We start from the raw sequence: 17,214 nt of genomic DNA on the forward strand, positions 1-17,214 counted from the left end.
AGATGGAGGAAGCGACATTACAAACGAAGAATTGATATTGAAAATATTTCGTTCTTTTTTATTATTATTGGTTTGTCTGGAGAGTCCAGCCCTGTTTGATTCTTACGTGGTTTAGGGACACACTGAGTGAAAGGATCGCCAGTGAAGTCCCCAGGACAGACGCACATGGGTGTGTGGCTAACAACGCGACAGTCAGAGTTGGCTCCACAGGAGCCTGGACAAGGATCTCCGCATTTCTGGTTCAGGCAGGCCAAGTGACCTGGACACTCGCTGTTGCTGATACATTCCGGCTTGCAATTTGGAGGGGCGCCTAGAAATTCCGGCAAACACGAGCACGAGGGTGCGTCGTTGGAAACTCTACACTGAGCATTGGGCCCGCATGGGGAAGGTTCGCATGGGTTCCCTACAGGCCGGCCAATCGCTAAAAGAACAGGATACGTTATCAATGGGATCCGTATTAACTCCGATCGAGGAGTGAAATCTCCGAGCAACGGGTCTTACGTTCAGGCACGCATTGAACGAAAGGATCGCCGATGTGTCCTGGCGAGCAGCTGCACACTGGATTGTGATTTACGACGTTGCAGACAGCTCTGAAGCCACAGGTTCCAGGACAGGGGTTTATGCACTTCTGATTGCTACAGGCTTCCGTTAGGGGACAGTCGGAACTGACCGTGCACTCCGGTCTGCAGGCAGGTGGTACACCTAGGAATCCTGTCACGCAGGAGCAGACGGGCTGCTCGTTGACCTCTCGACACACGCTGTTCGGTCCGCAGGGCGAGGGCGAGCAAGGATTCCTCGACACAGGATCTGAGATAGTTGGAGGGTGAATGGATTGTTGCATAGTATAATAATTGGACAAGATGGCAAAAATAACCCCCTATCGCGCGATGCGAGAAGTAGAGGGATTCAGGAAAAAGAATCCTTGCTGCTCGAAAGATAAATCTAAGATCGACGCGATAAGGGGTGAAAGGGGTGAAAAGGGGTGAAAACGAAGAGAAAAGGTACCTCGAAGAACGGAGCACAGAACGAAAGCGTTCCCCTCCATTCCGTTAGGGCAGCTGCACATAGGCACGTGGTTGTACACCGAACACAACGCGTTCTGGCCGCACGTGCCTGGACAAGGATCCACGCACTTGTTCCTGACGCAGGCACGATTCAGCGGACAATCGGTGTTCAACACGCACTCGGGACGACAGCCCACGTAGGGATCGCCCTGATACTCCGGCAGGCACGTGCACAAACCGTTATCGCAGCGGGCGTTCGAGCCACACGGCGATGACGCGCAAGGATCAACGACAGCTGGTTCAGCTGCGAAACAAACGAACGATCTCTAGTTTCCTGCTCGTTCGATCACCATCGATCGAATCCTCTTCAAGGTCAACCCTTTGCACTCGAGGCACTTCTTTCTGGTACCTACCAGCAACTCGGGATGCTTTTTTATCATTCTATCGCCACGAATGCTGAGCTTAGATTCGATAATGAGATCTCTAATTTGAGATTTGAGAATCGAGTCACCTTTGCCTCAACGACAATCATTTCATTGACACTTCGAGATTTCGAAGAGATTAAACCTAAGCGAACGTTATTGCTGGTTGATTCACAGAGTCGAACCTAGTGGTGACCGAGAGTCACCTCCCGAGTGCAAAGGATTAATTCTTACTTGGCTTCATCGGGGCTGGGTAGCAGTTGCCGAAGGGATCCCCCGTGTATCCCTCGGGGCACGTGCACACGGGAACGTGGTTGTAAACGGAGCACAAGGACGTGACACCGCAGGATCCCAAGCAAGGGTCCCTGCACTTCTCGTTGCTGCACGCGAGACTCATGGGACAGTCGGAGTTGACGCGACATTCTGGTCGGCAATTCGGCGGGGATCCAAGGTACGCGGGCAAGCAGGAACACGAAGGCGTGCCACCGATATTCCGGCACTCCGCGTACGTGCCACAGGGCGACGGTACGCAGGGGTCGATCGGGGCTAGGGAGCAGTCGTTCGGGGTTGGTTCTGTAATTTTTGTTTTCAACGTCAGTTGTAACAGCGATAGTCCACGTGGAAAGTAATAAAATGAGTAGAAACATAGATTGGATATTTTTCCAGTAGTCGATCTATTAGGGCTCAAAGTTGGGCTGTATTTCTAATGTTTACCGATTCGATCAGAAGGGTCCCGGCTAAGTGATCTTGAAGAATAAATGGCAGAAGAGAACGATCATTGAAAATATTAAAAGTATATATGGTCTGGTTGGATCAAAATAACATAGAAAAGAAAAGTAAAATCAAGTAAAGCACGACAAGACAATAAAGGCAGAACAAAGGAGATCCAACGCAGGACTGTCACGAGAACGACAAACCATGGATCGATTGGATGCAGGATGAACGAATCTAGAGAAGTATTCTTACGTGGTGCGGGGAAGCATTTCGTAAACGGGTCCCCGGTGTATCCGAGGTTGCAGGTGCAAATTGGGCTGTGGTTGATCGCTCTACACTGCGTGTTGATACCGCAGGAGTTCGTGCAGGGAGACGTGCATCTTTGATTGATGCACGCAAGGTCCAACGGGCACTCGCTGTTCATCACGCACTCGGGTCGACAGTACGGTGGGGTTCCGATGAAATTTGCGAGGCAGGAGCAGACTGCGTGGTCGTTCACGTTTCGACACTTACTGTTGGGTCCACAAGGAGAGGGACTACACGGGTCTGACTCTGATAGGGTAGCTGTATGGGGAGAATATCGTATTATAAATGATTTTGTTCCGAGTCCTTTTTAGGTGATCGTGTAGATGCTCGCTATTCGTGCTGTGGATTTAATACGGTCGAGGCATTTGAGCTAGGCTATCCGAACTCCTAAAGGATATTTGTTGTGAAAAATTGGACGGCATTCGAGGTCGTTCGAGGTCAATTCATCCTTTCGGAAGACAAGAGGAAACGTAATTTATCTGATCGAAAAAGGGTTGGTGGATTTTGAGATCATTCAGAGGTCACTCACGAGGGTCGAAGCCAAACACATTCGGGATGAGTTTATCGGATAGCCTCGAGTGCCCCTCCCTAATCCTGCCAGGCAGTACTTGATACGAAATAGAGGCTTACGCTCGAGCACGATCGGAGAGCAATAGGTAAAGGGGTTGCCCGAGTAGCCACGGTTACACGAGCAAACTGGAACGTGATTGATCGTTTCGCATCGGGCTTGCAATCCGCAGGTTCCTGGGCACGGGTCCCTGCACTTGAGGCCCGTGCAGGCCATCGTCTTGGCGCAATCGGAATTTTGGGTGCATTCGGGTCGGCATCCTTGGTACGGGTCGCCTATGTAGTCTGGAGGACAGGAACAGGAACCGACGCCGTTGTTTTCGCGACAGATTGCATTGGCGCCGCACGGGGAAGGCTCGCATGGTTTCCTAAGGTCTAGGGGTACATCTGATGGAAAGAGAAACACTTTCACTTAATTTTAATCGATCATGAAGCGGATGGTCAATCGAAAGCTCGTGCAGCGTTATGAATTCTCGTATAGAGTGTCGACGGAATCAGCTTCGTGCGAATGCGGCGACGAATGATTTAAGCGGAAGCTGATCTTGGGCGACTCGGGTTCCATCAGCGGGACGATACGATCGAGTGTGGTCATGGTCTCGCATTGGGTTCGGTTGGTTAGGGTGTTTCGGGTCGTGAGGTGCGTGTTTCTTGGGGTTACTTGGGTCTGTGTCTCGTTAGAGGGGATCGAGTTCTATTAGGGGATGGTCACAGGGGCACCTTTCGATGCGTAAGCGTGGCTTCGGGGTCGGGACAGGTCGTTTGTAAGCGTGTCTAAATCTAAAAATCGGGGATACGACAAGCTGACACCATATTTCTAATGTTTACTGATGTTTCAGGGGTTAATGCTTCCGTGTCTAGGTTTTTTATGTTTCGTTCGCAGGGACGCAGGGGTAACACGGTGAGGACGTAGATCTAGGGTGTTTCTCTAAACGTGACGGGTGTCTCGAAGCGATATGCTTGGTTGGGAGTGATCAATGCGTGCAATATTCCTCGTTACGAGGGTGTGTACATACGTATAGGCTTGGTTATCGCATATCTGTCAAGGGGTGAGTGCAATTACGAGCCTATGTACTCCATAGGCCCCGCCACCATTTCGTAATACGGTTATTTCATTCATGGTTACGATATATGGGTAGTACGCATGGGGTAATGAAGGCGTGCTCCTCTATATGAACCCGTTAATCGTTGAGGGTTTGGGTGTATGATACGTTATGGTCGGTTATCATTCGTACATGAGTGCAGTTTGTAATTCCTGAGGCCCCGCCACCACGACGACGCTTCGTCGTCGAATTTTCGTTCGGACCTCGTACAATGTTATCTCGTTGCTCGTCGTCGACGAGGATGCGACGCGATTTGGTTACGGGGTTGGGCTCGATGATCGCGTTACGAAAGGTACAAGCACTTACCTGCGTCGCCTGCATGCAAACGGCGATTATCGCAACGAGAAAAGAGTAATACGACAGCAATGTTTTCTGAGGTGTACTCACCCTTGGCGACCGGCTCGCATACGCTGAACGGATTTCCGGTGTAACCTTCCGCGCAAGCGCACACCGCGTGGTGATTCACTACCGTACACTCAGCGTTCGAACCGCACAAACCGACACACGGATCGCGACACTTTTGCTGCATGCACGCTAAATGCGGCGGACACTCGGGATTTATCGTGCACTCGGGTCTACAATTAGGCGGTACACCGATGTAATTTTGCACACACGAACAAGCTGGACTATCGCCTCTCACTTGGCACTCCGCGTTTGGTCCACAGGGGGATGGTTGGCAGGGGTTCGTTGGCCTCGGTGGCTCTTCTGTGCGACAAAGTTAAGATGAACGTTAAAACAACCAACAAAATTGGGACGATGGTTAAACACTAAATCTACCACGTCGAATGACCGTTTTCAACCTTTTTATACAAGTGCTTATGTGCACGTTTGGAGTACTTACTTGGCCTAGGGTAACACCTGGTGAACGGATCGCCAGTGTATCCCTCGTAACAGATGCATATAGGGTTGTGGTTGACCACTTGGCACTTGGAGTTCTGACCGCAAGTGCCTGGACACGGGTCCTGACACTTGTTTCCGAGACAAGCTTGAGTCAGAGGACAATCGGCGGTGACCACGCACTCTGGCCTGCAGGCGGGTGGACTGCCTATCAGGCCAGGTTGGCACAAGCAGACTGCGTGATCGTTCACCACTTTGCAGACACTGTTCGCGCCGCAGGGAGATGGTGTGCATGGTTGTTGCCTGGGCTCTAGAAGAGTTAAACATTCCTCGTATATAGATGCAATTTCATTTTTAGGGTTTACTTGGACTAAAATTAGTATGGACTACATCAAAAAAAAAAAAAGACTAATAGCGTAGTTTTCAAGAAAAACTAGTCTTTCTTATAGCGCCGGTAATTATTAAATTTTCTGTCTTCGATTGTGGACGCCAGGTCTGAAAGGGTCGAGTAAGCGTACCCTACAATATTTTGGTGCAATAAACCGTACCATACAGTACCGTCTACATACAGTACCATACGGTGCTATCAGAGAATCAAACCTACCATTGATAACGTGCGGTCGACAAAGAACAAACGGATCCCCCGTGGTGCCAGGAGGGCAGCTGCACATCGGGATGTGATTGACCACGTCGCACTGCGCGCTGGTACCGCAGGTGCCAACGCACGGATCCATGCAGTAATGATTCACGCATGTCTTCACTCTAGAGCAGTCCGAGTTCATAGTGCACTCTGGACGACAGTACGAGAAAGGATCGCCGAAGTAGTTCGGAAGACACTTGCAGTTGCCCTCGTCGCACTCCGCGTTGGGTCCGCAAGGAGACGGATTGCACATGTCTTCGGGTACTCTGGGTTGTTCTGTAAGATGAAGAGTATAACATGAATTCTATGGCGCTTGAAAAAATAAAGAAGAGTGTTCGAATAGATGGTAGACCGAGACAGGTACCTTGTATCTCCGTGCACAGGGAGAAAGGATCACCGGTGTACCCTGTTTGACAGAGGCAAACAGGAATATGGTTCTGCACACGGCAATCAGCGTTCTGACCGCACGATCCGATGCAAGGATCTCGACATTTTTCAGAGATGCACGCCTGGTTCGATGGACAGTCGGTATTGACGACGCACTCGGGTCGACAGTTGGGTGGCAGACCTATGTAGTTCTTCAAACAGGAGCAAGCGGCTTGATCGCCAATCGCTCTGCACTCTGCGTACAGACCGCATGGACTTGGTCTGCAAGGATCGCCGATCGGTGGCAATGGCGTGACTAAGAGAAAATAAACGAAAGGTCGTTAGGTCCGATACTTTCTCTAAAATAAATCATTTTACTAGGTGCTCCAGTTACTCACCCATTTGAGGATAACATCTGGAGAACGGATCTCCAGTGGTTCCTGGCGCGCAGCTGCAAAGTGGATTGTGGTTGATCACGCGACAATTGGCCCCTACTCCGCACGTTCCTGGGCAGGGATCGGAGCACTTGTACTTGTAACACGCTCTGTTCTGAGGACATTCGGAGTTCACCACGCACTCTGGCCTGCAGTTTGGCGGCGAACCGATGTAGGACTCCTGGCACGTGCAGACGGCCTGATCGTTCACGGCTCGGCACAAACTGTTCGGTCCGCAGGGCGATGGGCTGCACGGGTCCGTTCTAGTAGACTCCGTGGACGTGATCAGAGGCTGCGTGCAGATCGTGAAGGGGTCTCCCACGTAGCCAGGTTGACAGGTGCAGGTTGGAATGTGATTGATGACCGAGCACTGAGCCTGAATGCCGCATATTCCAGGGCAGGGGTCCTCGCACTTGTTGCGAACGCAAGCCTTATTCGTTGGACAATCGGAGCTGAGGATGCACTCTGGCTGGCATCCCTCGTAAGGGTTGCCGTGGTAGTCGTCGATGCAGATGCACGCTCCCACGTTGTCGCGTTGTTGGCAGACGGCGTTTGGCCCGCAAGGCGAGGGCTCGCACGGATTTATGGATTCCTCTGTAACGTAAAGCACGAAGAGTTAGAGATTCCGAAGCTTTAGCGCAGAAAAAGAGTATCGAACAAATTTATCCAAATTATGTTTCGTTATAAATATGTTCATACATAAACTTTACGCTTGTATATGTTTGTAGCGAGAAATTTGTTTGGAAACATCGAACCTATAATTTGATTTGGACAAATTTCATCGATACGTATAGAAGATACGAATACTTATGAGACCGACTGTAAACGAACATACCTTCCAGTTCGATGCACTGAACGAACGGATTTCCAGTGTAACCAGGTGTGCAGGAGCACACGACAGCGTGATTAACGACCATGCAATTGCCGTTCTCCGCGCAGGATCCCGGACATGGATCCGTGCACTTCGAGTTGATGCAGGCTTTGTCGGATGGGCAGTCAGGATTGATCAGGCACTCTGGACGACAGGACGGCGGTACGCCTATGTATCCAGGTAGGCAAGAACAGGATGGATAACCGTTTGCGTTCTGGCACTGGGCGTTTGGTCCGCAGGTTGACGGTTTGCAAGGATCTCCCGAGTCCTTGCCGTCCGGCACATCTATAAAAAATAATCGTTACGCATCCCGTTGGATTATGTAGCTAAGATACTCGATTTATCCCTTTCAAACTGAAATTGTTTTTGACTTGGAGTAAGATTATTATAGAAAAAATAAAAAAAAAAGATCTTAAATATTTTAAAATATACTACTAAAATATTTTAAACTTGTTCTTTTTTCGAGGAAAACCGGTGTTTCTTCGCGTGAAGAAATAAGGATATTCGCGATAGCGTCCATAATATTAAAATGTTGCGTCCTCGATCGTGGACGTCAGGTCTGAAAGGTTTAACGAAGGAAGCGTTCCTACCTGGAAAGTCGTAGCAGCTCTTGAACGGATCCCCGGTCTGGCCAGGTAGACAGCTACAGATCGGCGAATGATTGATCACTTCGCACCTCGCGTTCAAGCCGCAGGAGCCGAGGCAAGGATCTGTACACTTCTTGTTCACGCAGGCGCGCGTTGGTGGACACTCCGAGCTCACGACGCACTCTGGTCTACACGACGGTGGAGAACCGAGGTATCCTTGAAGACAAGAGCACACGGCGTGGTCTTCTATGTTGCGACACTGGCTGTTCGGTCCGCAGGGTGACACAGGCGAGCACGGATCTTTAGATGGATGTGGAACTGCAACATAATTCGTGCAGGAGATCAGAACGTAGCAGTAGAAACGTTCTACTGTTCCATGGTAGTGATCCTTACTTAGAGGCTGAGTGCGACAGCTAACGAACGGATCCCCAACGTATCCAGGTGGACAGGAACAGCTGGGTATGTGATTCACGACGTCGCAGACTGCGTTTTGACCACACGTCCCGGGACAAGGATCCTTGCATTTGTTTCTGAGACAGGTCTTGTCGCGGGGACACTCCAGGTTCACAACGCATTCTGGACGACAGGCTTCGTACGGATTGCCAATGTATTCCGGGAGACACTCGCATTCGCCGTTATTGCATAAAGCGTTTGGTCCGCAAGGTGATGAGCTGCACGGGTCGCTTACTGGTGGCAACGTGGCTGGAAATGAATTTAGAGGAGGCGTGTGAAAATAAATCGAGAATCGTGGATCAACGAAGATTAGGTAATTTAACATTTGTCGTAGCATCTAATTTCTTAAACCTGCCAAATTCACGAATCCTATTCAGACTTAATTTCTTACTCGGAGGAACTAGTATACACTGCGTGAAAGGATCTCCAGTGAAGCCCTCCATGCACGTGCAAACCGGTATGTGATTCAGGACATGGCACTGAGCGTTGACGCCGCACGAGCCTGGACAGGGATCCTGACATCTCTGATTCACGCACCCTAGATGACTCTTGCACTCGGAGCTCAAGATGCACTCTGGCCTGCACTCCGGAGGAACGCCGATGTAAGTTGGTAGACATGAACACGCTGGGTTTCCCGATATAATCTGGCAGAGAGAGTTTGGACCGCAAGGCGACGGAGTACAAGATGGTGGCCGTTCCGTGGCGAGGGTGTCATTGTAAACTGCAATCGAAAAGTGAGGTCAACTACTCGCGCGTAACCAGCGTAGATCAGTGAGACGATTAGAGGAGTAAACCTACAAATGGGTGAACACAGAGTGAAAGGATCACCGGTGAAGCCTACGGAGCACGTGCAAATTGGATTGTGGTTTTTGGTGGTGCACTGCGCCCTCAATCCGCAGGTGTTCGGGCATGGATCCGCGCACTTCTTGTTCAGGCAGGTGAGGTGAGCAGGACACTCTGCGTTTACCACGCATTCTGGTCTGCAGTTTGGCGAGATTCCTCTGTACTCTGGGAGACACGTGCACACTGCCTGGCCATTCACTTCGCGACACTTGCTGTTGGGGCCGCAAGGCGATGGCGAACACGGGTCCAACGGGGACACACCTGAAGATACATTTATAAAATGAAACATACAGTCAGTAAACATACAGTCCTCAACTGTGGACGTCAGGTCTGAAACGGATAAAAAGAATTCAGAGCGAAACTTACTGGTCATTTCTTGAATCTCGCAAGCAAAGTACGGGTCTCCGGTATATCCAGGAGGACAGACACACACTGGGACGTGTTGCTGGACATTGCAAACGGACAGCACACCGCAGGTGCTCGGGCAAGGATCGGAACACTTGAACCCAACGCAAGCCAGTTGTGGAGCACAGTCGTTGTTCGACTCGCATTCTCTGTGACATCCCCTCTCGTTATCGTACGGGTCTCCGATGAGGTCTGGTGGACAGGCACACGCTCCAGCACCGTTCCTCTCGCGGCACTGCGCGTTCGGTCCGCAAGGATTCGGCGAACATGGGTTAGCCACGCTTTGGTCGGTCGCTGAACGATCGAGAATTTAACGAATTAGCCTCGAAAAAATTCAAATTTACGTTGCACAAGATCAATTAACTGCACGTTTTGAAAAATCTTAAATTTAACTTTTTGTTTTCCGCGGAGCTCAATTTGTGCAACGAACGGCTGAAACGAAGACTTACTCGGAGGAGGCGCCAATACGCAGCGCACGGAAGCATCTCCTTCGTAGCCCTCGGGACAAGTGCAAATCGGTACGTGATTTTGAACGGTGCACCTCGCCAACTCGCCGCAAGCACCTGGACAAGGATTCTTGCACCTCTGTTCCACGCATGCCGCCGAGTGGAAGCAGTCGGAGTCATCGGTGCATTCAGGCCTGCAGTTCGGAGGACGTCCGATAAAGTTCAACAGACAGGAGCAGGCAGGCTGAGAACCGATCACCCTGCACTGAGAATTCGGTCCGCAAGGGTTGGGAGAGCAAGGATTATCGGTGCCCGATGGTGGTTGGGTGACGTTGAACCTCGTACAGTGAACGAGTGGATTGCCCGTGTAACCCGCGGCACAAGTGCAAATGGGATTATGGTTCACGGTCAGACACTTGGTGTTCACGCCGCAGGAGCCCGGACAAGGATCCGCGCACTTGTTCTCGATGCAAGCTTTGTTCTGAGGACACTCCGAGCTGACGATACATTCTGGACGACAAGTGGGTGGTATTCCAACGAATCCTGGTTGACACAAGCACACCGCGTGCTCGTTGTGGACACGGCAGTTGCTGTTGGGTCCGCACGGCGAGGGCTCGCAAGGATTTTCAGGTAAGGGTTCGGGTCCTGCTTCTCTTCCTGTGCAAACGTTGAACGGATCTCCCGTGTAACCAGGCAGGCACGAGCAGGATGGAGTGTGATTGACAACTCGACAGGTGGCTCCCTGACCGCAGGTACCAGGACAAGGATTCACGCATTTGTTGTTCAGGCAGGCTCTGTCGCGTTCGCAGTCAGCGTTCGTGACGCATTCGGGCCTGCAACCTGTGTACGGGTCACCGATGTATTCCGGCAAGCACGTGCAAGATCCAGCGCCGTTTCGTTCGTTGCAGATCGCGTTCGCACCGCAGGGTGACGGGTTGCACGGTGTCCGAGGTTGTTCCGTTGTGGTTGGTTCTGAAGAAGAGGGACGCGTGAGAAGCGTATTAACCGTTTGAGTGCCAGAGACAATTTTCATGCATATCCGTGAAATGCCAGACAATTTTAAGCAAAGAAATATTTACACGGTAGATCGAAGGGTAAAATGGGAGAGATACTGTAAGTCTGGTAAAGAATGGCGTGAACGTACCTTCCATTATAGGCGAGCACTCGGTGAATGGATCGCCAGTGTAGCCAGGGTTGCATATGCAAACGGGATTGTGCTTGACAACGTTGCAGAAGGTGTTGACGCCGCAGGAACCTGGACAAGGATCCACGCACTGTTCGTTCTGACAGGCGAGATTGCCAGGGCAACCCTCGTTGATGACGCACTCTGGACGACAATTCGGTGCCCTGCCCACGTAATTGGGTAGACAGGAACATGCAGGGAAGCCGTCTATCACGCGACACTGGGAGTTTGGTCCGCACGGCGATGGGATGCATGGGTTGCCACTCGAGTCGCCTCCAGGCTGTTTACTTTCCGCTTTGAGAAATATTTCGAGATTCCGGTTACGATGTATGTATGATCCTGTGGTGGCGGTTCTGTGAAGGGAGAGCGAGAGAGGAGAAAAGGAAGGGAGCGTTTCGTCCTGAGTACGATCCCGTGTCTTAGACGCCGAGATATTTGGAGGTCGGTCGAGGAACTCGAGAATGGTTTATACGGGGTGGCCCAGAATCTCTCTAGTTGCGAGGACAGGAGGTGTCAACACGATGCGTTACACTATTACGGTTCAAATTTGACTCTTACGTTCTTTTACGCATCCGAAGAAGGGATCACCGGTGTATCCAGACTTGCAACTGCAGACTGGATTGTGGTTGATGACCTGGCAGTCGGCGTTCTGGCCGCAAGTGCCCACGCACGGATCTCTACACTTCTGAGTGATGCAAGCCGTGTTCTGGGCGCAGTCAGTGCTGACCACGCATTCTGGACGACACTGTGGTGGACTGCCAACGTAGTCTGGCTGACAGGAGCAGACTGCATGGTTGTCGATCACGCGACAGTTGCTGTACGGACCGCAGGGAGAAGGTTGACATGGGTCGCCTGGTACCGGTGTGACTGAAAGAAAGAGGCTTACAGTCGGTCCTAGAAATATTCGTACCCTATGCGTTTACCAAAGTAGTTTGTCTACTAGGTTCGATGTTTCCAAATAAATTTTTAACTGCGAAGACCTACCAGGTGGCACGTGACAGGACTGTAGGGGATCCCCGGTGTAACCAGACAGACAACTGCACGAAGGTTGATGGTTGATCACTTGGCACTGAGCGTTTATGCCGCACGCGCCCACGCACGGGTCTTTGCACTTGTTGTTTATGCAAGCCTTCGTGTGAACACAGTCAGAGTTCTGAACGCATTCCGGTCTGCATCCCGCGTAAGGATCCCCGGTATAATCGGGTAAACAGCTGCAGGAGCCAGCTCCGTTGCGTTCCTTGCAGACCGCGTTCGCACCGCATGGGGATGGATCGCAAGGCAATGGCACTGGGAAGGTAACTATCGAGCGAAGAGTGAATGTTATACTCGGATTTCGGGACGGGGGAATGAATGTTATACTCGGACTAACGATTCTACCTTTGTTACATCCAGAGAAAGGATCCCCTTCGTAGTCCTGGTAACATTGGCACATGGGCCGATGGTTCTGTACGGTACAGTTGGTGTTGAATCCACAGGACCCGGCGCAAGGATCCACGCACTTCTTCTGGACGCAAGCGAGATAGTTGGGACAGTCTTGGTGAATCAAGCACTCCGGTCTGCAATTCGGTGGCGCACCGAACATTCCACTGATGCACGTGCAAACAGGGTGATCCTCCTGCACGCGACAATCAGCGTTCGGTCCACAGGGCGCGGGCACGCAAGGATTCTTGGGTCCTGGCGGCGGTAGGACTAACAGGAGAGATCGATTTAAAGAAATCTTCCTCGACAAATTTACTCGTTTGCACTCCGAATTAAGTGTTTTATTTTAAATTTAATTAAAAAATATGCGGTGTATGGATTCAGTGCAATAACTGAAGTGACAGTTACGTGCATAAAAAACAACCAAGCAAGAAAAATTGATATCTACCTTCCTTGAAGCAGTGCGTGAGTGGATCGCCTGTGTACTCGGGAGGACAACTGCACACGGGGTTGTGACTGATCACCTGACACAGAGCGTTCTGACCGCACACGCTGGAACAAGGATCGCCGCACTTTTGGCCGATGCAGGCCAGGTGGACAGGGCACTCCGAGCTGACCAGACACTCTGGACGACAGGAAGGTGGTGTACCGTGGTACCCGGGACTACACGAACAGACTGCACGGTCGTTCATCACGCGGCAGATGCTGTGAGGTCCGCATGGCGATGGCATGCAAGGATTCTGTCCAGGAAGAGCTAGAAGAACCAATTCCAATGTCACGCAACAATGTTCACGTGTACCCAAAGCGTGAACCGATAGATTATCGAGAAGACTTACGAGACTTTTCAATTTTACAGGAGATGAATGGATCCCCGGTGTATCCAGTCAAACAAGAACAGACGGGAACGTGATCGTCCACCTCGCATTTTGCATTGGTACCGCAAACGCCAGGGCAAGGGTCCCTGCAGTGCTGATTGAAGCACGCCAGTCGACTGTCGCAGTCCTGATTCACGAAGCACTCAGCTTCGCAGCCGTCTATGTACGGATTGCCAATGTACGGTGGAACGCACTTGCACTTTGCAACCCCGTTTTCGACGATGCAGATGGCGTTCTTTCCGCAGGGGATCAGTAAGCAAGGATCGTGCACGTTGGTTGGTGGTGCTGGAACCGAACAGCCAGGAATCAACTTTTATGACGATCTAAATTATAATCTTATCGTCTCGAATCCTTTGCACTCTGAGCCATTTCTACTCTTTCCACGTACGCCAGCTTATATATTTTTCTCTAAATTTAAATGTATACACCATATTTTGGTTTCGGTTAAACACATACCTGCACAGCTCTGATAAGGATTTCCAAGCGTCTGCTCAGGACAGTAGCAAGCTGGCACTCTGTTCGCGTCACATTTAGCACCGAGCCCGCAAGGATTGGGATCGCATTGGTCCGTCTTGGGCGCGCATCCTCTGATCGTGTTGGGAGTCTCGATGTATCCAGGCAAGCAAGTACATTTCGACAGGCCATTGGCCAAGACCGTGCATTGGGTGTTGGGTCCGCAGGGAGACGGCTCGCAAGGGCTGTTTGGAAGCGTGCACGGAGCTTGAGGAGGGCTTCCCTCGTATCCTGGCAGACAGAAACATCTCACGTTCCCTGATACCACGCGGCAACCAGAGTTGGCTCCGCAGGGGTTGCCTTGGCACATGTCGCCGTCTGGAACTGAGGTTAACCGTGAAGTTAATCGATTTGTGCAGCGAACGATTCAATTGTACTCCAGATACTCACTGCACTGCTCGAACGGGTTCCCTGTCAGACCTTTGGGACAGAAGCAGATCGGATTGCCATTGTCGTTCTCGCACATTGCGTCCAAGCCGCAGGGATTTGGAACGCAAGGGTCGGAGGACAATTTGGTACATCCGATGAGAGGATTGCCTTCGTACCCTGGCAGACACTTGCACTGGGCTTGGTGGTTCACGGGCAGACAGCTCGCGTTGTCGCCGCAGTCGGTCTCCAGACAAGGGTCGATGCATCGTCTGTTGAGGCGATCGCAGTATTTGCTCGGTGGACAATCCTCGTTGTAGTGGCAAATGTTCTTGCCTTCGTCCTCTGAAAATAATCGTTGGATATGGTCCAAGTAAATAAAAAATTAACCCCTTTGGACCTGAAGGATTCTTTTTTCTCGTACTAATGAATCCAATTTTTAGAGCTAATAGCGTAGTTTTCGAATAAAATTGGTCTTTCTTCGCGTGCAGAAATAAGGGCGTTCACGATGAACCACCGACATCGCTAAGCTACGATGTCGGTATTTTTTAAATTTTGTGTTCTCGATTTTGGAGATCCCCAGGTCTGAATGGGTTAAGGTATCGCGAGAGAGGATAATTACCCAGAGCGCAGTAGAGGAAGCCGTTCCCGTGGTAGCCGTCGTCGCAGCTACACTCCGCTCGGTGATTGGTGTTCATGCAGACCGCGTTCCTGACGCACGGATTCCGCACCAGGCACGGTTCCTGGCATGTTGCCGCGATGCACGCAGTGGTCAGCGGACAATCTTTGTCGCTAGCGCAACCCGCTAGAGAAAGATGGAGAGAGCCCGTGTAGCCCATAGACAGTGTGCACCGATAAAAAATGAGAAAGAGTCGCGTGTCGCGTGGACGTGCGTGCGTAGACGCCTCTCGGGCAGATCAGCATGTATGAAACACTGTGTCCGTGCGCGACGCTCGTAAAACGACGCGATTGAATAGTTGGTCGAACGCGTACTTGAGAATTTGGAAATCGAAGGCGAATATGGACAGCCATAGGTCGAAATACGGAGATCGAAGAAAAAATCGCGAGAGAATATCGAACGTGGTGCGACGAATTGAAAACAAGAATTGCACGTCGTTGTATATGTACATTAGATACATATTTACAGATAGAATCGATCGTGATACGGTAGAGATTCAGATGATCGCGTGGTAGATCGTGGCGCTCGATCTTGTACAAACCTTTCACGCATGTGTTCGTCGTTGAATCGCATTGCATTCCAGCTGGACAGTAGGGGCAAGTGTCGTTGGATACGTCTGGGAAAATTTGCAGAGTGTTTCGTTAATTTTATGAATCGATCGTCAGTGATATTAGTCATGATTGATATTCTACCTTTCACGCAAACTGGTCTGTGATCCTGAACGTGGCAGACTTCGACGAAGTCGCATGGATTCTCGATGGTGCACGGGTTCAAGCACTGCTGGTTTATACAGGCCAATTGGGAAAGACAGTCGTCGTGAGTGGTGCATTTGGTATCTGACGAAACGATGAAATATTAGAAGCTCAAAGTAGTGATCCTTCGATTCGTAATTCTAGAAATCTAATTATATTTCACTGTAATTTATCCAATTGTGATTCATCTAATAATTTCTCTAAACGAATATCACAAGAGTATATGTTAACATATATATATATATGTATATGTATATATATCTCTAAACAAAACTCTTTAAACAAAATAAAGTATACTATAATTAACACAGAAAATGATATACACAATCCCCTAATTTCTATAACATATAATGGTTTTCGTGTTACATGTGTAAAGCCCAGAAATAGTCGTTAGTTTGTCTGCTCTTAAAGGAAACATCCAGTTCGATGCGCGAAGATCGATCGTTCTGATAGATAAATAAATAAACGGATAATTTAAGATCGCGGAACGTGAGGATCTCCTTTTCGAGCGGACGTCACAGAAAAATTACAATTAATTGTTAAATATAGACAAGCGAGAGGAGATCGCGCAGAGGCACAATAATGTACAGCATGCAAAGAGCGCTAATGCAGCAGGTCCATGTCTGCACTGGGTTGCAACAGTGCACTGTACTACGTCGAATGTTCTACACGTGTGTGATGGTCACCCGGTATCGTACACGGAGTGATATTCTGATCGCGACCATATGGGTAGAACGGTCTGTCGATCGAGCAACAACTCTCCAGAATTGGTTGCCTCCAATTTTCATCTGGATACGATCACACTGAAGAAAAAATCTTTTTTTCTTTTTGTGGAAACACATTGGGTAAACACGAGAACATTTACAAAACTCCCGACAAGTGAGATCTTTACCTGGGAGTATGCTACAATTAGGTGTACTCTGGTCGACTGTTAGGTTCAAGCACACGGGCCGATGATTCCCTACGTCACATTTAGACTTATCTGAACATGGTGGGCTCTCTGTACCAATTGTGGTATTCGTTGGTGTCTCGAAAGTGGATTGTAAGTCGGGAGGAGACGTTACAGTTGTTGAAAATTGTGTCGTAGTGTGTTGTTCAGTTGTTGAAGATTGCGCCGTGGTGTATTGTTCTGTCGCTGAAGATTGTGTCGTGGTATATTGTTCTGTTGTTGAAGTTTGTGTCGTGGTATATTGTTCTGTTGTTGAAGAATGTTCAGTGATGTAGTCTTCAGGTGTTAGAGAGTGTACAGTGGTATCTTGTGCAGTTGTTAGAGGTTCTTCAGTGGTGTATCGTTCGGTTGTTGAAGAACGTTCCGTGGTATGCTGTTCTGTCACTGGAGTTACTGTTGTAAAGTATTGCTCAGTTGTTGAAGTTTGCTTCGTGGTGTACTGTGCAGTTGTTGAAGGTTGTTCTGTTGTTGGAGACTGTACCG

At 50.0% G+C, this 17,214-nt stretch overlaps 1 protein-coding gene across 1 annotated transcript in view; it reads right to left on the reverse strand.

Moving 5' to 3' along the window:
* The window catches only part of LOC128881671 (uncharacterized), a 113,142-nt gene that overhangs the window by 49,106 nt on the left and 46,822 nt on the right, over positions 1 to 17,214 (reverse strand). The window contains exons 39-67 of the mRNA XM_054132961.1: positions 15,723 to 15,866; positions 15,572 to 15,646; positions 14,974 to 15,156; positions 14,376 to 14,696; positions 13,929 to 14,309; positions 13,434 to 13,757; positions 13,046 to 13,351; positions 12,556 to 12,867; positions 12,163 to 12,477; positions 11,737 to 12,045; positions 11,140 to 11,472; positions 9,999 to 10,967; positions 9,511 to 9,843; positions 9,100 to 9,405; positions 8,693 to 9,022; positions 8,242 to 8,550; positions 7,852 to 8,166; positions 7,226 to 7,546; positions 6,355 to 6,984; positions 5,955 to 6,272; positions 5,555 to 5,866; positions 4,955 to 5,260; positions 4,501 to 4,818; positions 3,077 to 3,400; positions 2,393 to 2,704; positions 1,661 to 1,999; positions 991 to 1,308; positions 493 to 807; positions 107 to 421 (exon numbers count right to left, since the gene is read on the reverse strand). Coding sequence (XP_053988936.1) covers positions 107 to 421; positions 493 to 807; positions 991 to 1,308; positions 1,661 to 1,999; positions 2,393 to 2,704; positions 3,077 to 3,400; positions 4,501 to 4,818; positions 4,955 to 5,260; positions 5,555 to 5,866; positions 5,955 to 6,272; positions 6,355 to 6,984; positions 7,226 to 7,546; positions 7,852 to 8,166; positions 8,242 to 8,550; positions 8,693 to 9,022; positions 9,100 to 9,405; positions 9,511 to 9,843; positions 9,999 to 10,967; positions 11,140 to 11,472; positions 11,737 to 12,045; positions 12,163 to 12,477; positions 12,556 to 12,867; positions 13,046 to 13,351; positions 13,434 to 13,757; positions 13,929 to 14,309; positions 14,376 to 14,696; positions 14,974 to 15,156; positions 15,572 to 15,646; positions 15,723 to 15,866 — 9,693 coding nt within the window. The remainder of the gene's footprint in view (positions 1 to 106; positions 422 to 492; positions 808 to 990; positions 1,309 to 1,660; positions 2,000 to 2,392; positions 2,705 to 3,076; positions 3,401 to 4,500; positions 4,819 to 4,954; positions 5,261 to 5,554; positions 5,867 to 5,954; positions 6,273 to 6,354; positions 6,985 to 7,225; positions 7,547 to 7,851; positions 8,167 to 8,241; positions 8,551 to 8,692; positions 9,023 to 9,099; positions 9,406 to 9,510; positions 9,844 to 9,998; positions 10,968 to 11,139; positions 11,473 to 11,736; positions 12,046 to 12,162; positions 12,478 to 12,555; positions 12,868 to 13,045; positions 13,352 to 13,433; positions 13,758 to 13,928; positions 14,310 to 14,375; positions 14,697 to 14,973; positions 15,157 to 15,571; positions 15,647 to 15,722; positions 15,867 to 17,214) is intronic.

This window comes from Hylaeus volcanicus, chromosome 8 (genome assembly GCF_026283585.1).
Source record: "Hylaeus volcanicus isolate JK05 chromosome 8, UHH_iyHylVolc1.0_haploid, whole genome shotgun sequence".
NCBI lineage: Eukaryota > Metazoa > Arthropoda > Insecta > Hymenoptera > Colletidae > Hylaeus > Hylaeus volcanicus.